The following is a 21,518-nucleotide window of genomic DNA, read 5'->3' on the forward strand; positions in this document are numbered from 1 at the left end:
AAAGTCTGGGCTGAGTGACTTGTTAGTCGTGCTGGTTGATTACCTCTTCATAGGCTCTGAGAACGGGCCACGGTCATTTTGATGCTGCTTAAGGAAACCTTGTGGAGTTCTTTTCTAGTTAGTTGCTATTTAAGGTTGATTTGCTTAATCAGCAAAACACACAGCAAGGGGACAGAGATACACAGAGAGAGAGAGATCTCAGAAGGAAGTTCTTCCTACTATCCCTCACCCCATCCAATCATTGGTAATAAAATTACTTGGACTAGGAGTTAAAAAAAAAATAAATTCTCATTGAAAAGGACTGAACAGGCCTGCTCTGATGTACGTGTGTTTGCGTACATTTCTCTTCTGGAACTGATGCAATACTAAATAATAGTGTTTCCTTGCTGGCTAGTCAGCACTGAGTTCCCCAAGCTTTATTGTCTGCTCCTGCTGCCCCTCTCCTTCCTCAGCCATTAATGAACACATTCAACCGGCCAGGGTCACTTTATTATTCTGACATAATGAACTGGGGATGTAATTTCCAAGTTCTGAGGCTGACACTGGCAGGGTGATGCTTTCACCTCGAGGTGCCCCAATTGTGTACTCGAGACACTTGGAAGAATAAATATTGATCTGCTTTCTGAGGATATGTGGCCATGTGAAATGTTAATGCTTTTAAACGGCTTTGGACATAGAAAGTAGCTATTATTACCACTATTATTATAAGGTATAAAATCTCAGAGAGTATCTCATCTTCACCCTTTATCCTCATGATTGGTGTGTTGAGTGCCCGCTGTATTCACATCACTGCTCATGTGACTGGGTTCAGTGATGACATTCACAGACAAAGACATTGATTTTGAGACTAGCCAGTAAGGATGGTAAGGATTATTCTCAACAGTAATTATATACATATTTTATGGACTTCCAATAACAAACATTTATTCTCTCATTGGGCCTCATTCATTACTGGGTTGGAGATTTTCCATTTGTCTTCTCCAGATGATTCATCCTCTTATGTGAAAAGAAGGAGGAAATGGCCATTTAAAATCATAATTGGCCATAAAACTTTGGGGCTCTAAAAAGGATAGGGTTAATATTTACCATTTGGTTTGGTGAAAAAAAAAATCCAGGAAAGTTTGGATACTAAAAGTGAGTTCCCCCCAAAGCCATGGTGTGGGATTAAACGGTTCTAAATAAGAACAGGTGAAATTTATGATTTGGATGGTACTGGTGAAGCCTGAAGGAAATAAAAGTGCAGCAAGGTGGCAGGAGGCAAGGACTCACCATGGAACAACGGCCAGTGAGAATGACCAAGTGACAACGATATGGGCTGTTTGTATAGTCAGAGCTTTTTCCAGTGGTCATGTATGGATATGAGAGTTGGACCATAAAGAAGGCTGAATGCTGAAGAATTGATGCTTTTGAACTGTGGTGGTGGAGAAAACTCTTGAGAGGCCCTTGGACTGCAAGGAGATCAAGCCAGTCAATCCTAAAGGAAATCAGACCTGAACACTCATTGGAGGGACTGATCTTCAGCAAGCTGAAGCTGCAATACTTTGGCCACCTGATGCAAAGAATCAGCTCATTAGAAAAGACCCTGATGCTGGGAAAGATTGAAGGCAGGAGGAGAAGGGGACAACAGAGGATGAGATGGTTGGATGGCATCATTTACTCGATGGACATGAGTTTGAACAAGCTCTAGGAGATGGTGAAGGACAGGGAAGCCTGATGTGCTGCAGTCCATGGGGTTGCAAAGAGTCAGACACAAGTGAGCGACTGAGCAACAACAAATAGCAAATTTTAAATTGCTTGTAAGTTTTGCTGATAAAGGCTTTCTCCCCTTTGTTTTCTTTAAACTTTGGTAAAAATCTGTTAGACCCCATGTAGATCTGAGACATGGAAGGTATTTGCAGTAGGTGAGTTGGGATTGAGTATGAGACAATTTTGCTTTTCTCAAGGACTCTAGGCACTTGAAGAGAGGGTTGTGCTGCCATCTGAGTTACACATTTGTTTATTAAGTCATTCATTTACCTAATGTTTATTGAGTATCTACTGTATGCTAGGGACTCTGATAGAAATTGGAAATACAAGAGAGAGTAGTACTGATATGACCTGTGCTTAGTGCAGATTATGGTTGTATGTAATGGGATGCACATGTATCTGCTTTGCAGTAATTTGAAAATTTATAGGGATCCTTTGTGATCTACACGCATAGCAGGGTTGCTGTTTCACACCGCCCCCCGCCCCCCCACACCAGTTCTTCTTTACTTTATTTTGGCAAATTAATTTCTTTTTTGGTTCCTAGCTTTTCAGATTTTGCTCAAGTAATGCCTCCCCCCTCTCCCCACCTAGTCACACCTTGCCGAGTCCTCTTTACAGCCTTGGATATCCTCAGCCTGAAGAAACCTCACATTTTTTTCTGATTTAATTGGTCTGGAGTTCAGTCTAAAGCATCACAGTTTGTAACAACTGCCAAGATGATTCTAGTACGTAGCCAGGGTTGAGAACCGCTGTCCAAACATGTGCAAATAAAATCTTGTTGGTACAGTGTCCTGCGATTGCATTTTGCAGCAACATTTACCCTTTCCTTTATATTTCCTTTTTTTCCCCTAGGAGAGGAAAATGGGTCCTTCTCCTCTTCAACACGACCTTTTGTATCAGGAGTTTGCATCTCCTTATCTTTCGCTGTCCACAGGATGTATCTTTATTCACCATGATCCCCTTTCCCTGTGTTTTCACTCTCTCTACTGACTCTGTCCTGCCTCTGCAGGCTGACTTAGGTGTGCTATAGCCTGAAAAGCTTTCTTAAGGTAATTTTTCCATCACCCAATTACTCAGAGGGGTCCTTAGCACAAGTGACTTTACTATCTACTCATTTCTTGATCCTTCACAATTGGCTTCTATCCCCACCAAGTAAAGCTGATATTTCAAAGCCCTTGTGGTAGTACATGCAAGCTGCTTAATGCATATTGGTTGAGTGAAAAAATGAATGAATAGATGACTTTCTAATAATCAAATCAATGATCTTTCATCAGTTTCTTCCCTCCTTGATAACATGGCTAGTCAGGTCCATGACTCTGACCCTGTCTTTTTTAGCAGAGAATGCTGTTGTTGTTGTTGTTTTCCCCCATTCTGATATTTCTTCTACGACCCCTTGGCTGGCCACTTCACAGTTGTGCACAGGTGTATGGGTTGTGGAAGCAGACAAACTTGGTCATCAAATCAAGTCCCTGCCACTTCATAGTTGCATGACTTAGAACAAATTGGCCACCTCACCAAGCCTCATTTCTTCATCCATAGAGTGGAGATAAGACAACACTGCTCTAAAGATTGATATGATACTTCAGTGCCATTGCCAAGCCATTAAGTGCTCAGTTAATGTTAGTGGATGTTTGCATTGCAGTGGATAGAAGCTGCCTGTGGGCAGTCACTAAGCCATTTTTTCCACCACTGTATTCTGTACTTGAAACTTACAGTGTTAGGCTCAGGATCCTTCAAAAAAAAGGTGAATGAATGAGCCAGTACATTGTTCTCTTAATGGATGATCTTTCTCAAAGCCTTGCCTTAGGCTCTATTCACTCTTTCCCTTGCTGACCTCATTTATTTCCTGATGACCTTTGATATCATTTATTACTCCACCTCTCTTCTTCATGTAGATTACCGCCACATCTAAACTGAAATTAGACTCAGCTTGTTGTGCCCTCCATATCCAGATATGTTGTCTTTAAGACATTTCCCAAGCAAGCATCCCAAAAGGCATTTCTTGCATATCTTAAAATCACTATATTCAGAAAAGAACTAGTCTGTCTTCTCTCTCCCTAACTTATTATTCATTTTAATATATTCATTATATATATTTGGAAGAGTCTGCTATATAAAATATATTTGTGGGATTTCACTGGTGGTTTGGTAGTTAAGACTTCACACTTCCAATGCAGGGAACACAAGTTCAATCTCTGGCCGAGAAAGTAAGGTCCTTTGAAATATATATATATTCAAAGTATATAAATTATATATTTCAAGTATATAAATATGTGTATATTTCAAGTATAAAGTATATATATTTGTTTAATTTATATATACATATACAAAATATATGTGTTTATCTATGTCATGACCTCCAAAGAGTTCTACCTGCCTATCTGTTGATTGGCTTAATGATATTCCCATCTACCAAATGTTATTCTTCCTAATGTATAGCTCAGGTTTTTAGCTACCTGCCCTAATGACAACCAAAAATAACAAGAACTGTAATTCTTACAACTCCACACTTCTTATCCTGCCAGTGTTTCTTTTTTTTTGACCCTTATTTTAATCAAAACTCCCTTTTATATAAACAATATTTATACTTTAAGCAAGCAACACATCGTGACAATTTTATTGTGGGAAAAAAGAGCTCATGCAATATGGAAGTGTAAAAGAAAAGCAAAATTCTCTCTTCACCCCTGCTCCTCGCTTCTTTCTTACTACTCTTTATGGAGGTGGTTCCTATATTCAGTTGGGGATAACTCTTTTCTAGATTTTTCATCTAAATTGATGAACATATACATGTCTGATGCTTACTTAAAGTAAATGGGCCATACTGCATTTGTTAACGTGACGCTGGCTTTTTCCTCCCTCATTAATATGTCTTGTTCCTTTAGCCCAACGTCTTCCTAGAGGACTGTGGCCCAGTATAGCCTCCTACAGGAGCACCATGACATATTAGGCAGACTTTCATTGCTGAATGTTTAAAAGCTCCCTTACTATTTATTCCCCATTTATCTGTGTCATCTTTTAACTAAACGAGAAATCACATTTCACATTTTCTGTCTTGGCCTCTTTGTACATGCCTAACAGTGAAACTTCTACTTACCCCCCAAACCCAGCTCAAATGTTAGTTGTACATGGGGTCCTCTTGGCTAATTCTAGCTTAAAGTGATTTCTTAGAGAAGTTGCTCAATCCTTCAAGGACAGAGACTGAGCTTTTTTTCATCCCTTAAAGCTAAACACAGGGTCTTAAATAGGAAGATGCTGAATCAGTGTCATGTATAAATGAGAACATGATTTTTCAACTTTTGTTATGTAACATGTATGTAGAGATAGGCTTATAAGCACCTTCAAGGAAGAAAATGATTGTGGTATACTTTGAATAATGCAGATGTGTGATGATGAGTATGCCAGTGCTTTGGCCACTGTACAGTGGACACTGACAAAGATGGAGTCCTTCCCTTAACACATTACACCCAAAGTGCCCATTATCTAGTATAGGAAGCTATTACAAAGAAATCAGATGAACCTACCAGGGTCTTCCAGAGGACTTTGAATTGAACTGGATAATCCTAAAAGAAAGGAAATTAAAGATAATTATTTGCATGAATATCCAATTTTTTTGTCTTTCCAGGATCCGTTTACCTTTTTTTCAGGGAAGAGAACCCCACTTTCAAAAAGAAGACCTGTTCCACATAGTTTGAGTGGAATGGTCTTGTCCATCCCTCTTCCGTGCAGAGACATGGTAACCCACATGCTGTAAAACCCAGCCATGGTGGTGTTTTGTGGGATGGCTCTAAGAATCAGGTAGTACCAGTCAGTTTGTTGCCTGAAAGTGAGAGGTCTCTCCTCTTTTGTGAGGTTGAAGATAACCGATAAATTTGTCTTTCTTGCCTTGTATTAATAGCTGAGAATAAATCTAAAACAGGGAGCCAAATTACCATCAAAGCAGGGCATTGACTTGTCATTTGAGTGCCTGGAATTTGAGTGTCATTTGAGTAAGTTTCACTTACTCCTGAAACTCATCTTCTTTTGGAGATCCTAGATATGAGAACCTATAAGTTCCCTTTACCTATGCTACTTGGGTTTCCATAACGGAAAGAGGCTCGCAACATTATGTAGGAGGTTTAAATAACTTTAAATATTTATCTGATTCTGTTTCCTTCCCATCTCTTTTTTACAGGATGTATGCTGATGAAATTCTCTAAATTCAGTTGTTTAGTCTCTGCTTTCTAACTCCTAAAACATTCACAGAGTGGAAATTGGAGGCTGGATTTTGTGCTGAAATGTCTGATAAGAAATAAACTGAGATGCGGTTTTTGGTGACCTGGTCTTTCATCAGTTTTATTCAATTTACTTGAGTGAAAAGAGGAGACAAAAATGTATGTGTATTGAGTTTCTACTCAATTCAACTCTTTCATGACAGATCCTGATGGAGAAGATTTTTTAAAAATCAAGATGATTTTCAGATTAGGTGCTTTGGTGAAGGTCACTGGCTGGTTAGATGTGGTCGATTTAAGATTAGGATCCAATTGGGTCTGACCTCTGAGCCCCCTCCCTGTCCACCATCTGGAATGTCATACAGTTAGGAAGAATGTTGACTCTTAGGTCTCAAAGCACATTTTTACCTTTTAGTCAACTGCTTTGACATTCATGGTTTGGCATTATTGTTTGGGGAGAAATTATGTTCTGGAGAGAAGTATATTGCTCTGTAGGGAATTTGAGATTTGAACTTGGAGACGTTGATTCTAGTTCCGTGATATATATATATATATATATATATTTTTTTTTTTTTTTCCACTGAAGAGCTCTGTGGTTATGAAGTTCAGGCTTTCTAGATCTTAGGCTTCCTCCTCTGTCAAATAAAAGATATGAGGGCCAATCATCTCTCAAATCTATCCTAGTCTACTTCTGCTGGTACACGCTTCTCAAAACTCTATACTTCTCCTATTAGAAATTCTAACACCCTGTGTTTTGATTATATGCACTGATGACTTTCCCAACAATGAACCCAGCATATGACAAATAATAGATGATCAATTAATATCTGTTGAATAAATAGATGAGGGAAAGAAGTCTGTTCACTTTTGTATCTAGAATACTACTTTTTAATATATTTTTTTCTACTGACCAAAGAGTGATCTTTGAAATTGCAGGAAATAACCTGAAATTTTGCTGGCGAGAAGTAAAACTAAGCTAATGGAAGATTTGAGTACTATGGGGCTCAGTCCATCAGTGTGTATTTTAAAGAGGACTTTCCTTTAATTCAGAGCTCAAGATAAGCAAAGAGTTAACTCACAGTTTTCAGATAGGAGATGTACTTTAAAGTGTAAAATGGTCATTTTAGGGTGTCACTGTAATTCAGCTTTTAAGGATTGGTAACTGAGCCATCTTGGTGAACCTTCCTGTGAATGAAACCTTCCTTAATCAGCTTTTCCTATATTATTTCATCCTGGGAAAGAAAAGCAGTAGCTAAGCCAGAAGCAAGCAGAATAACAACAAAAAAAAAGGAGTCTGTGGCCAAAGCAACAGAATTACTTTTTTTTTCTTTCACTTGTGTTTGTGAAGGAGAAGTAAGAAACATAATTTTTTGTCTTTGTTTGGACATTGGACAATACAAATCACAAGAACATTTATTTTTGACATACTATTTTTTTGGTGTTCTTTGGGATTTGGACCCTAATTAAAAAATATGTGTTTCCTAGCCCTTCTTACTGTGAAAATCCTTGGCAATATAAACAGATGCACTGGTTGGCTTTTAATTCTGACACCAGACTGTCTGAAATAATAGCTCTGAGAAAGTGTGAATTCTTTCATTCCTCAGGCTTTAATTATAAGTACTTAATTTGTTTCTCTTTCTATTGCTGACTATCATACCAATCTGTTTTATTTTTTATCTGGCTAAACATTGTGCACCTTAGAAGCCCCTTATTTGGAAAAGTTTATTCTGCATCAGAAGAGAGAAACAAGTTGAAAGTTTGACTTATCTTCATATTCCAGTTCACATCACTGTAATTTAACAATTAACATATTAAGTGGTATTCTAAAATTTTGAGTTATATAGGTCTTTATGATGACAGAATTAGGATCTTGATAAGCAGTTTGAAAACACTGAATATTTCTCATAAAAGTTGATTCATCATTTGAAAAATGAGCCAAGTTAATAGCTTACTAAGTCATCTTGACCTTTCACAGTCAAAGATATTCTTCACTTTTTGTGTCCACCGTTTTTTACACCTCGTAACCAATTTGCTGGCACATCGTTTTCGGCCACGGGACTGACTGTGGTGGTACTGGCTTCTGTCCTTACATGAAGTACCACATCTGCACATTAGCCAAAAAAGTCATCAATTTCTGGAAGTAGGAGCTTTTCTAAAGAATTGCTAGGTCAAATCTTTTTAAATATTGTCATATATCTTTTAAAGCTTCACAGAGTTGAAATGTGCTTTTTATTTTCTAAGAGAAAAAGAAAATCAAAGAAATGCAAGTCCTTGATGGAACTCATGATAAATATAATGAAGAATGTCTTATGTTTTTTCTCCAATTGGTTTCTTTCCATTTACATTTTGAGACGCTTTCATCAATTATTTTGGAGCCTAATACTAAAGATGTTAAATCCTCTTTGTAAATATGATGGAAACATGACTGTGGATAAAAGGCAATGTGCTTTAAGTTAGAAAGTGGTAAGTCCACTATTTTTATCTCATTTCATCCTTGTAGCAATCCTAGATATTATTGGCGTTATTATATAATTGTATATATTATTACTTTAGATAGTTCTGTCATTTTCCTCATTTTAGAGGGGATTGAACTAAGATTGTATCCTAGTTCACAGAACCTGGAAGCTGTGGAGGCATAGACTTGACCCCTGGAAAGGGTCGCTTCTGCTGCTAGAGTTTGTTGTTGTTGTTTAGTCTCTAAATTGTGTCTGACTCTTTTGCAACCCCATGGACTGTAGCTCACCAAGCTCATCTGTCCATGGGATTTCCCAGGCAAGAATACTGGAGTAGCCCGCCATTTCTTTCTTCAGGATATCTTCCCAGCCCATGGATCGAACCTGCATCTCCTGCATTGGTTCAGTTCAGTCGCTCAGTCATGTCTGACTCTGTGATCCCATGGCCTGCAGCAGGCCAGGCTTCCCTGTCCATTACCGTAGGCAGTTTCTTTATCACTGAGCCACCAAGGAAGCCCACTGCTAGACATTACTGCAGTTAATGAACCTGTTTTACACACATGATCCCATGTAATCCCCTTCCCTGTCCCCCCTAAAAAAAGGCTTTCCTGATAGCTCGGTTGGTAAAGAACCCACCTGCAATGCAGGGGACCCTGGTTTGATTCCTGGGTTGGAAAGATCCACTGGAGAAGGGATAGGCTATCCACTCCAGTATTCTTGGACTTCCCTTGTGGCTCAGCTGGTAAAGAATCCACCTGCAATGTGGAAGACCTGGGTTTGATACCTGGGTTGGGAAGATCCCCTAGAGAAGGGAAAGGTTAACCACCCCAGTATTCTGGCCTAGAGAATTTGGAGTCACAAAGAATTGGACACAACTGAGTGACTTTCATTGTCTGACACCCCCCAAAAAATATTAATATAAGGTCTATTATACACCCATTTTACAGATAGAGAAACTGAAACTCTGGTAACAGAATTTTCTCAAATTCGCTCAGCTTACCCATTAAACTGTGTTGGCGACATGAGGTTGAAAGTGAGGGCTGCCTGACTGCAGTAACCCTGTGCTCAAAACCTTTATTTTAAATGGCTTTGTCTAAATAGCATTTGTCCAAATAATAGCATTTGTCTAAAGCTTCAGAATTTACTATTTAAATCTAGTAGACAGCACCAAAAAAATTCTTTGGTGTGCAGTGACTGAAATAAACTATTTTAGGTGCCAAAAAGACTTAAAGGTAAGGGCCAATGAAATAAATGCTGTTTTTGTTGTCTTATTTTTTTAACAATGATGAACAGGAATCTAATGTTCATCAGATTAGATGATACATATGTCCAGTGGTAAAAGCAGAAGCTAGGGATTTAGGCTCCTGGATTACTTTTCTAACTCCCTTTCACATGACACATCATTTAATTCCTTCACCTCCAATTTATCTCCCCTAAATTCAGTTGGTAGTGATAACATCTCTTCAGGAATGGTGGTTAACAAACAAACAAACATGGTGACATTCTCTTGACCTTTTTCCAAAAATGCAACCGCTCTTTTGTCCATTTTTTACTTTCTTTCCCATAAGTCGAAAATTTGTTTACATGAACTTAGAGTTTCGAGACTATGAAGTCTCAGTTGCCCTTGGGTTCCATGACTACATTTTGGGGCAATAGCTTGTATAGCCACGTTAGCTTCTAAGTTGTTTCCTGTTTTTCTTGGTCTTACTGCAATCCTTGCCAAAGCTTCCCTCCTCCTCTGCTGCATTAGTAATGCAAAATGAAATTCATTGTGCCCATTATATCTGTTAAATGGTTTCCATTTTAACTTGAGAAAAATGTATTGACGTTCATGTGTTTGGCATGGAAAATGTGTATATCTATCGAAGATAGCAACTTGTCTGTTGGAATTACAGTGCATTATGTATAATGCTTCTTTTAGCCGTGCATGTACATTTCCTGGAATCTTATTGTGTCAGAGCTTGGAAAGTTTACACAAGCATTGGTAATCTAATTTTTGTCTGGTGGGTGGCTGTGGAAATATGGAGTATTTAAAAAAGCAAATGTCTTGGCCATCTGTGCCAGGCAGGGGTGTCTAGTCAGGTGGGGTAAAAGCACTCATCAAAAAAACGTTTTAAAAATATTGCCCCGAGTCTAACCTAAATATTAATTTCCCAAGAGCAGAAAGACTTAACAGTTACTGTAACATGGTTTTGAGTCCATTTCTGTTTATTCTCTTTAGGAGTTCTAACTGTAAGGTGGAGGCATCCATTTTATCTTTCTCCTGCCTCTTAACGATAATCCTTCTCTAGACTATATTGTCTCCTATGTCTTTTGTCTTCTGCAGACATGAGTCTTTGGCTCATGAACATCTTGTCAAGGTCTGTTGAGGATTAGGGGCTGTGACACAATTTTCTTGCTGAGTCTTTTTATTGGGGATTTTTCAGTTGGTTTGTCTTGGAAGTCTTTGAAATATCTTCTATCAAGCAATGATTTTCATTTTTCTTTGTTCTTCTTAACATCGGGGTTGTATTTTGCTCCACTGTTCCTGGGGTCTGGGTAATGAATTGTATTATTTAATAGGTGCGTGTGAAATTCTGTGTGCAATAGCTGGACTGCTCTCTGCTTCTCAGAGTTGCTAAATCCTCCTCACTGCACGGCTGCTGAACTGTGATGTAGTTTTTGTTTTGTAGCTTTAACTGGATTTCAGTCAGCCATCTGAAGCCGGGTTTCTTAACTTTGGCTCTATTGTCCTCTGGGGCTGGATAGCTCTTTGTGGTGGGTACTGTCTTGTGCATTGCAGGTTGTATAGCAGCATCACTGGCCTCTACTCACCAGATGTTAGCAACACCTTCCCCCAGCATCTGCAGGTATTTATTCCTGATGTCCCCTGGGGGGCGTGAAATCACCCCATTTGAGAATCACTGATCTAAAGCAAGGTTGAAAGACAAGGCTGGCGTGATGTAAGGAATTTCCATAAAAAGCACTGAACTCAGGCAACGCAATGACAATGCTGAGAGAGCTTTGTGTCTTAGAGGATATGTGGAGAAACTGTATCACACATCCCTGGAGAAAATACTGTAATAATTGTCTATAGTTTCTTAGACTGAGTAACAGAGGAGGTAAGGGTCACCTTTTAAACTGCTTTGCTTCTGATCAGCTAATTATCTTCTCACCCTGTGATGCCTTTTATCTCCCCTCTAAGCAACTTGACTCACATAAGTAAAATTCTAATTCTTCACAGATTTTCACCTTAACTACGTTTCTACCCTAACCTCCCTGCTCTTTTGTTTCACCCACTGGTTTTCCTTGGCTCCATTGGGAACATGGTGCCCATTTATTTCTTTAATCCACTTCACCACCTCATAGTACGTTCTACTCTGAGGATGAATTTTAACAAGATGCTTTTTACTGCATAGCACACTCCAGTAAAGAACTAATGTTAACGGTGATGTGTGTCTCTATTCCAACTGAAAAGCGGAGGTGCCGCAGACCACTACTGTGTAAACTTTCTCCTGTTTGACTTTTTCTCAGTGCCTCTTTGAGTGAGTTACATCTGTTATATTTAATGGCAGTCTTATGGGCCTGTCCACAGGGTATCTATTTGCTGCTGAAATAGCAGTGAAGATAGCCCACAAATGAATGAAGTCATCAAATGTATTTGATGATAAAATCAAGGATATTCTTTAATTTTTTGATGATGTGAAAGCTGTGGAGGGATGCTAACAAATCTGTTTGATCAATATATGGAATATAAAAACAAGAGGAGACAAGATTGACTGATGAATAAAATGAAACTGACACAAACAGGCTGACAGCCAGCTGTAAGTCTCTTTAGGGCAAATGCAATTAACTTAGAATAATAGACTCAAATTTGATGGTTAGAAATGCATTTTTATTAACAATCACAGGCCGAGTCATTATCCTCTTATGAATAAAATGGTACTTATATTTCGTGCATGTGTGTGCATGCATATATAAATATATATATATATAGATATATGTCTCTCTGTGTATATATCCATGCCTCCCACATTCCTGTGTGCTCTGCTTACAATCGGGTTGGAAAAGTTGATTTTTAGAATAATGTACTTTAAAAAGGAAATTCATTCATAAATTGTCTCCAGGACTATAAATTCTGAATATTCTCCCAAATTACATATATAAAAATCATACTACTTATCTGGTGCTATTAGACATAAAGCCAGTGAGCCCTGGTCCCAGAACTGCTGGTCCTTTGGGGATTTGGAATTGCAATCAGGGATTTACAGATTTCATTTTGAAGAGGAGAAGTCATTACTAGAAACCTAAGCTCATTTCCTCTCCTTTAATAGCTATTTTAAATCATTCATTTAGAAAATACATTAACTATTTAGGGTACTTGAAATGCATTTCTCTTGGCATTGTCTGCATTTTTTAAAGAGTTTTTTTTTTCTAAAATTATTTTGTTTTTAAAAAATGATGAGAATTAGCAGAAAAAGACCAAATGACTTCTGTGTGATAAAAACTTATTCTTGCATAACATTTCCTTCTCTCATTGCCCAAGAGGAAACAATTTAAAACTTTAACAAAATGCTAGAATACTATAAGTAAACTTTTCAATGCCATAGAGTTGGAAAAAAAAAGTATGCTACCCTTAGAAAATTAAAAACTGGACTTTAAATATGGTTAAGAAGTAGCATATGGTCAAAACTCTTTTAAAATGAATTTGTTAATAATTTAAATCCAAAGCAGTTTTAATTCTGTACTGCTTACTTAATATTGATACCCACCTTAACTAGGAAGTGAGTAAAAAAAAAATAAATAAATAAAAGAGATCATAGGGAAAAATAAGGAGCTCTGTTTTCCACAAAGAATTCAGGATATGGAGTCACAGACTCCTTTAGATATATGTATTTTTTTCAAATGCAAAATAAAGCTCCCTGAGTTATGTAATTGCTATTCTTCAAAAGGACATCATGAAGGTTGACAATTTAAAATGTACTCTTCCTGTCACCATCCAATTTTTTAAAATGTCTACTGATGGTGTTAAAAACAATCTCGGCAGAAGAGGGCTGCCATTGCCAATTTAGGACACTGAGTTTGTTATTAGCGTAGGCATATTAGATCATCCTCTTGCTCTTCCTGCCTGCTTTGTTCTTTTGATATGGCAGGGAACTGAAATTGACAACAGCCTACATTTATATAACAGTAACTTGCATTGTTAAATATATATGTGTAGATAGACAGATAGAGAGTTCTTTTATTCCCCAAAGATATCAAAGTTCACTACACACCATGAAAAAAACCACAGAAATATGCAGATGCGTCTAGGGTGAACCATGACAACTATTTAAAAGCATCAAGTATTGACAGCCTCAAGGTTCTGAAATAGTTCATAGTCATTTTTAATTTTGGATATTTTTATCCCTTTAGAAAATTTCTGTTTTCTTCAGGAGAAGAGGAGGATAGAAAGGTCACATTTTGTTAACCGAAGTAGTTGAGAAAAGTGAGCTGGGAACTTAGCTGTCCAAGTCTACAGGCCTTGACAAACAATGTTGTGGTAAACATGAGGCTGAATAGACTGCTTTGTATCAGTCAGTGTTTGATCCATTGCATTCATTAAAACCACATAAAGTAAACTCAAAGTGGGGAGTCTTATGATTGGATAGGCACTCCTATAAATAGGGTTGTATGTATGTGTGCTTGGTTGTGCCTAACTCTTTGTAATCCCATGGACTATAGCCCGCCAGCTCCTCTGTCTATGTAATTCTCCAGGCAAGAATACTGGAGTGGGTTGCCATTTCCTCCTTCAGGGGATCTTCTCGACCCAGGGATCAAACCCACATCTCTTGTGTCTCCTGCACTGACAGGCAGATTCTTTACCGACTGCACCACCTGGGAAGCTCCACCATATTAAATTTAAAAATACCAAATAAAAATACAGGATGCTTAGTGACATTTGCATTTCTGATAAATGATGCATAAGTTTTAGGAGAAGTAGGTCCCATGCAATATGTGGAACATACTTAATACTAAAAAAATATGCATCATTTAGCTGAAGTTTAAATTTAACTAGGCATCCTGTATTTAATCTGGCAGTCTTCACCATAAAAGCAAGGCTTTGTGTACTGTTTGGAAAATATATTATAATTGGGGTAAAGAAAGTTTTAGAGAAAAACCAATAGAACTTTTTGTTATCCTTACAACAGCCTTACCATCTTAAAATTTTTAAGTCTCTTTTCCCCTCAAAGAATAGCAGTATACAATATTATGTTTAGACTTGACTCTCTGCTCAAAATTTTATGATTATAAGTCCTGCACAGAATATTTAACAATATAAGGCTCAGGTCATGTCATAGTTGGTGTCTGTCTCCATGGCTGCCATGAAGGACAGATAGTTTTTTTAAAATGTCTTGTTTGGGTACCAGATACAGAGCAAATGGGAGAAGTCTAAGCTGTGCTGCTTGAATGAATTTATTCCCTCTCCATTGAACTGATTTTCTCTTTCCTTCCAACTTTTTGTCATTTCCCTCCATTTTCAGACACATTGATAATATTCCCTCTATAGCTGAATTTCCATTTTGAGATACTCTTCAGCATGCACAGGGTGAAATGTCATACCATCTTAGCAGTAGGGTATAGACAATATTTCTTACAAGGATAGAACTAGATTAGGTCTGGTGATGGGGAGAATTAGTGAAGTTATTTTTTAAGGCCACCAGGCAAGTTGTAGAAATATTTAACTTCAGCTATTCAACTATATTCTTGAGCACGTCATATGTAGTCTTTATTATTTAATGTATATTAGCTATTATACACCTGGAGAAGGAAATGGCAACCCACTCCAGTATTCTTGCCTGGAGAATCCCATGGACAAAGGAGCCTGGCAGGCTACAGTCCATGAGGTCGCAAGAGTCAGACATGACTTAGCAACTAAAGACAGAGAGAGAGAGAGATCTATTATACAAATGAGTTAAGAATTTTCTTAGAGGACTTTATAGAATTTTTATCTTAGGCATTGTACCAGCCTTTCATTGAACCACAGAACCAAGCAGCAACTATATTGTATTAGAATTTTGATACATAAGATTATATCTGTTTCAAAACTCAGAATTTAATGACTCTTTAATATCAAAAGGTAAATCCTTTTATTCCCATCATCATTATCATTGATTTTGTTCCTCTTGTAAACATGCTATGATCATTTGCCAAGGAGGTATAAAGTGAGAGAGATGTAGGGGAGACGAGCAAGAAGCAGAGTAAGGGCCTTAAAAAAGATTCAAGGTAACAACCATACAAAACAGGATTATGGTCATCAAGAAACCAGAAGCTGAAAGTTCATCAAGAACAAAAATAATACCAACTTTTTGTTTCTTAAATGTAAGTTTCTATTTATTTTCTGTGAAAAAGAGATGCTTACTCTTCTTTTAGATTAAGTTAGACATTTCCTTAACAAATAAAGCAGAATTTTCAGTTAACTTCATCAAAATAAAAGTCCAAACAGTTCAATTTAATCCATCTTTATATTATTTGAAGGATAGGGAGGACAGCGGTAGGGGACCCAAACTAATATTTACTATCTGCTCCATGCAGGCACTGTGCCAGGGAATGCTAAACCATAATCTCTGACCTCAGGACTCTTTGACTCATGATCTAATGAGAGAGATAGAAAGTGAATAATTACTATGCACTATAATTAAGTGCTATAAAGACAGAGTATATTGTACAGACATGGTCCAATGTAGAATGTTATCGCCCTTGTAAAGCAACTGCAGGAATGTCTTCACTGGGGAGATAATGGTTGAGTTGGATTCTGATGCAATTATCAACTGGCCAAAAAAAATTGAAAAGACATTTTATGTAGGGAGTGCAACAATTGTGTTGAGTCTGAAGTAATATTAGAAGCAGACTGGTTTGACTAGAGCATAGCAGGAATTCCAGGAAATGGGACTTGAGAAATAGACATAACTCAGAACTTGGAGGCCCCATAATATCATGGAAAAGAGAATTTGAAGGAGCAAAAATATGGTCAAATTTAGGAAGAGAATGCTTGCAACAGATTGGAAGAGACAAGGTTAGAGCACTGTTTGGGGTCTTCCAATCATTAGTTCAGGTAAGAGATTTGTTGTTGTTGTTTAGTCACTAAGTTGTGTCCGACTCTTTTGTGACCCCATGGACAATAGCCCGTCAGGTCCCTCTGTCCAAGGGATTTCCTCGGGACATATATTGAAGCGAATTGTCATTTCCTTCTCTAGAGGATCTTCCTGACACAGGAATTGAACCCATGTCTTCTGCATTGAAAACAGATTCTTTACTACTGAGCCACCTGGGAATCTCTTCAGATAAGAATTAAAGATTTTAAAATTAAAAAAAATAAAATAAAAAAATAAAATAAAATAAAAGCCAGAAGGCACAAAGTAAATAAAAAAATATATATATAAAAAAATAATAAATTTAATTAGATACCAAAAAAAAAAAAAAAAAAAAGAAATAGTCAAGGCTTAACCAGGATGTCCATTTGTAATTCAGAATGTAATAAGCCAAGGAACTCAAGAGCTGCACGTTCTGAAGAGTGGTGATAAACCTGGTTAACATCAAACAGGATTGCAATGAGGAGGCTGCCATATGTGATTTGTTTGCTGATGGTGGCCTCTATAACTCAAAGGAAAGGATATCAAGGGAAGGAAAGTGAGTCAAATTTATTGATAGTAAATCATGTTAAAAGGAAATGGTTCAGGCAGCTTTAGTTTCAGTATTCTAGTTGACAATTTCACAACCATCTTTTTCCCCCCTATGGAATTTTATCCATTTGGCTGAAGAATACCCTAAAACTCAGAGGTGTTAAATGTAATATTGTAAATTCACAGAGCTAGAAAGTGATGGTGTGGAGGTCCCCACTTCAGTCTGTCTAACCACAAGGTCTCTGATCTCTCCTTTAAATTGCACAGCCTAGGATTAACTTCAGAGGGATGCTTGTGTTTGGACCAAGTTGAACAGGGATTTAATTGTATGTCAGAGATACTTCAAGTAATCTCTGCAGGAGTATGAAGAGCTTTTCAAGAGCTCTTTTCAAGAGCTTTGTGTCTCTAATATTTTCTAACTGGCTTGAAAGTTCAAAAATGTATTGATTCATTCATTCATTCAATATCTAGTAAGTGCCCTCTTTCTTATTTTCAGTCATAATTTGGAGCATTAGTGTCTAATGAAAGGAACTTATGCTGTGCTTGTGTAAGTGTTGGGTTGGATCCAATTTGGGAAATGCAGCCATTGCTGTGATCCCCAAGTCCCAGGAGAAAAAGGAACAGAAAATAATTAAATTTCAAATTTTCCCTTCATATCCTTCTTTTTAGATGAATCATCTTTTTCCCTTCCCTCTTTCATGACTGCCCCATTAAATCACAGTGAATTTTTCCCTAAGATACAGCCTTGTATGTGCCCCTGCTATGAAAAGGGGAAAAAAATGTAGTGTTTTTGGCCACTGGCGAGCTGCCAATTCCAGAGTACCAGCACGTTGAGAGTCATCTTTTGTTGATTTCCTCTCTTGCCTTTTCTGGATGGTGATGAGACTCTCATGTGGCATGAAGCCTGTTTGCTCCTTACTGTATTTATTTTGTTAAGATTAAAGTTGCTAAGATACGGTAGTTATTTCAAATTGTAACTGCCGATGCCAGTGGTCATAAAATAAAGAACTAAAATTCCTTTATTTGCTAATGCTAATAAAAAAACATTCTTGAGGGGGTGAGGGAATTTTCTGGCAAAAAAAGTGAGCAGTGAGCAAAGTGGTCTAAGTTTTAGCACATAATTAGATCCACTAGTCCAACTGATGTTGAGCTATTTTGGTCAAAAATCAAGAGAGAACTTCTGCCTTTGAGTTGTTTGTTAAAGTATTGTTTTTAAACAAAGAAATGGTCAGGTTGTGCAAATTTTGTGTCCCTTTTTCTATTTAGTGGTTAAAGCCAAGGGATTTCTTTTTCAATCTGTTGCTAGTTATTCTTCTCTGTTCCATAAATATTTTGAGGGATTTGAAGTTTTAACATTTTCTCGTAACTTCTTGAGTTGGCCCCCTTAATTCTTCTCGTCTCGTGTATCTGATGCCCTAAATCTCTCATTGTATTTATTTTATTTTTAGTACATAATTTTTCAATTACTTGTAGTTTTATTGTTTTCAATGACATTCTTTTAGGTAACTGAGGAGATGCCACGTTCTATGTTTCAGATTTAATTGCTATTGACCAAAAAGCATTCTGTATTTTTCTTCATAATGAATGATTGTTTTAAAAACTCAGAATGTTTTCCAACAAAATTCAGTCAATTCTAAGACATTCCTTTGAGCTCATAGGTAAATATTTTCAACTAATACTTAAAAGAAAAACCATTAAACTATTTGGGTGGAAAAACAGTCTTAGGGCAGCCAGTTTGGCAAGGTTTATTCTGTGTATGTGTGTAATTTCAAATTACTGTATGTTTTTATTTTACAAAAATTTCCAGCTTCCCCAGGACACTTCACAAACTAATATCCAGAGTTTCCACTGGCAATCCTTCGTTGGTCCTGGAAGCATCTTGCAATATGGAACCAAGAAAATACTGTGTTCCCTTTGGATTTATAGACAGGAACATATGTATTTCCTCTTCAGCACACAATTCTTTTCAGGGGAAGCCAGGTTTAATGGGCATATTGTCAAATAATAAAGATTCACCAAAACTACATAGCTTGTTTGGCTGAAAAAGTGATCTTCAGTAGAATTTAATCTATTTAGAGAAAGATAAACTATAAAATAATGACATGTCTCGATGTGATTTGATTAAAAGTAATATTGTGTGAAATCACCATTTAAATACCTTTTCAGAGAGACTGAGAGAACATGCCGTACACTATTGAATTGTATTCATTAAGCTTATTTCTAATACCCAGTGGACCCTTATTCCACAACAAGCCTGTGGTTAATTGTAATTCCATTAGAGAAATTGCAGAAAGGTGGTTTCTGCCCACATCTTTGGAGACAAAGTGACTCCTCAGTGGTCACCACAATAACCTCTGTGGTTATTGCCTTCTTAGGACTTTGAGATGCCAGTCCTTTGTAGTTTCAGTTCTAACATCTGAGTTCTTAGAATTTAATGTCCAGGAGGTAAAGTCATTTACCACAGTCTTGAGCCTTCATATTCTGTGTTGGTAGTTCATCTTTGCCATAATAAAGGCACCATCTGAAATTTTATTTTACCTGACTGTTTATACCAAGGTCTAAGATTATAGATAAACTGTCACTGTCTACTTTCATATAATAGTGGGTGTATGTCAGAGTGGTTTATTGGTCTGAACTTTTCACTTCCCTAAAACAGCATTTTACCTGTACACCCTTGCTCTGGCTCATGATGGGTGACAGAGTTTACAGACTCCTTCTTTATGGAGAGTCTAGTACTGTGAGTTGACTTGACCAAAATAAAGGATGGAATATGAGCACTGTGATTGCAAATGTGAACTCATGCCTTTTACTTTGAGAATAACATGACTAAATAGTTGATTTTCCAAGAAAAATGAGAACATATGAGTAGATCTGGACCCAGCTTTGAGCTAAGCCCTCCTGTACCCAGCCCACATTAGCCAAATTGTAGTTGTTGCACAGATATGCAAGCAAGAAATAAATGCTCACTGGCATTTGTGACTGATATCTTGGGTAGTTTGTTTATTATGGCATTGTCTGACTAAGCCAGTCTGCCTGGTTATAGTTCCTTAACCAGAGTCTTCAAAATAGCATCTGCAGAGGTGTCAGGTGCTGATGTACAGGAAAACATCTACTCTGTTCTTTTTTGGTTCCATGCTACTTTTGAAGCTGAGTTCAGGCTCTGAACAGATTTGAAACGTTTCAATACATTTATGAGTCATATGTAATTGATCAGTGCCCAAACCTATTTCTTAGTGAAAGAGAATAAAATGGGAGATTTTTGAAAACTTGAAATAGTTTTTGAAATGGAGCTACACAAAGTCTCGGTGTAATTCTTACCCAACGTACCACATAGGTTTAAAAGTATGTAAAGTCTTAGTTTAAATTTAAGCAGTATATGCTGTACCTCCCACTGGAGTATGGTGGCGCATACTAGTGGTTCATAAACCCTTCACAAAGACTACTTCATTTGCATCAGTGTAGTATTCTTGACTGGAGAATTCCATGGACAGAGGAGTCTGGCAGGCTACAGTCTATGGGATCACACAGTGTTGGACATGACTGAGTGACTAACATATTCACTTTTTTTTAATGACCTTTTTAAAAATGAGTGATAGAGGAGGAATGAGCCTTAACTGAGGGTATAAATTGTTGTAGTAATAGCTGTCAAATGGATTAAAGTAGATTAGAGAGTAATAGGTTAGAAGCATGATTCTAGAGTTATAATCTCAAAAGTGAAGTAAACCCAGGTGAAAAACAGAAATCAGTTAAGTAGGCCAGATGATAGGAATGGGACATGCTTGCAAAGTGGATAACATGTACCCTATTTATAGGAGGTGGGTTCAGTTCAGTTCTGTTGCTCAGTCGTGTCCGACTCTTTGTGACCCCGTGAACCGCAGCATGCCAGGCCTCCCTATCCATCACCAACTCCCAGAGTCTACCTAAACTCATGTCCATCGAGTTGGTGATGCCATCCAACCATCTCATTCTCTGTTGGCCCCTTCTCCTCCTGTCCTCAATCTTTCCCAGCATCACAGTCTTTTCAAATGACTCAGCTTTTCACACCAGGTGGCCAAAATACTGGAGTTTCAGCCTCACCATCAGTCCTTCCAATGAACACCCAGGACTGATCTCCTTTAGGATGGACTGGTTGGATCTCCTTGCAGTCCAAGGGACTATCAAGGGTCTTCTCCAGCACCACAGTTCAAAAGCATCAATTCTTCTGTGCTCAGCTTTCTTTATAGTCCAACTCTCACATCCATACATGACTACTGGAAAAACCATAGTCTTGACTAGACGGACCTTTCTTGGTAAAGTAATGTCTCTGCTTTTTAATATGCTGTCTCAGCTGGTCATAACTTTCCTTCCAAGGAGTAAGTGTCTTTTAATTTCATGGTTGCAGTCACCATCTGCAGCTATCTTGGAGCCCAGAAAAGTAAAGTCAGCCACTGTTTCCACTGTTTCTCCATCTATTTGCCACGAAGTGATGG

General features: G+C 37.6%; 1 protein-coding gene across 1 annotated transcript in view; it reads right to left on the bottom strand.

Moving 5' to 3' along the window:
- Positions 1 to 21,518, bottom strand: part of MDFIC2 (MyoD family inhibitor domain containing 2) — a 109,387-nt gene that overhangs the window by 36,294 nt on the left and 51,575 nt on the right. The window contains exon 2 of the mRNA XM_052658622.1: positions 5,268 to 5,306. Within this exon, the coding sequence (XP_052514582.1) occupies positions 5,268 to 5,306 (39 nt within the window). The remainder of the gene's footprint in view (positions 1 to 5,267; positions 5,307 to 21,518) is intronic.

This window comes from Budorcas taxicolor, chromosome 1 (genome assembly GCF_023091745.1).
Source record: "Budorcas taxicolor isolate Tak-1 chromosome 1, Takin1.1, whole genome shotgun sequence".
In the NCBI taxonomy this organism is placed as follows: Eukaryota; Metazoa; Chordata; class Mammalia; order Artiodactyla; family Bovidae; genus Budorcas; species Budorcas taxicolor.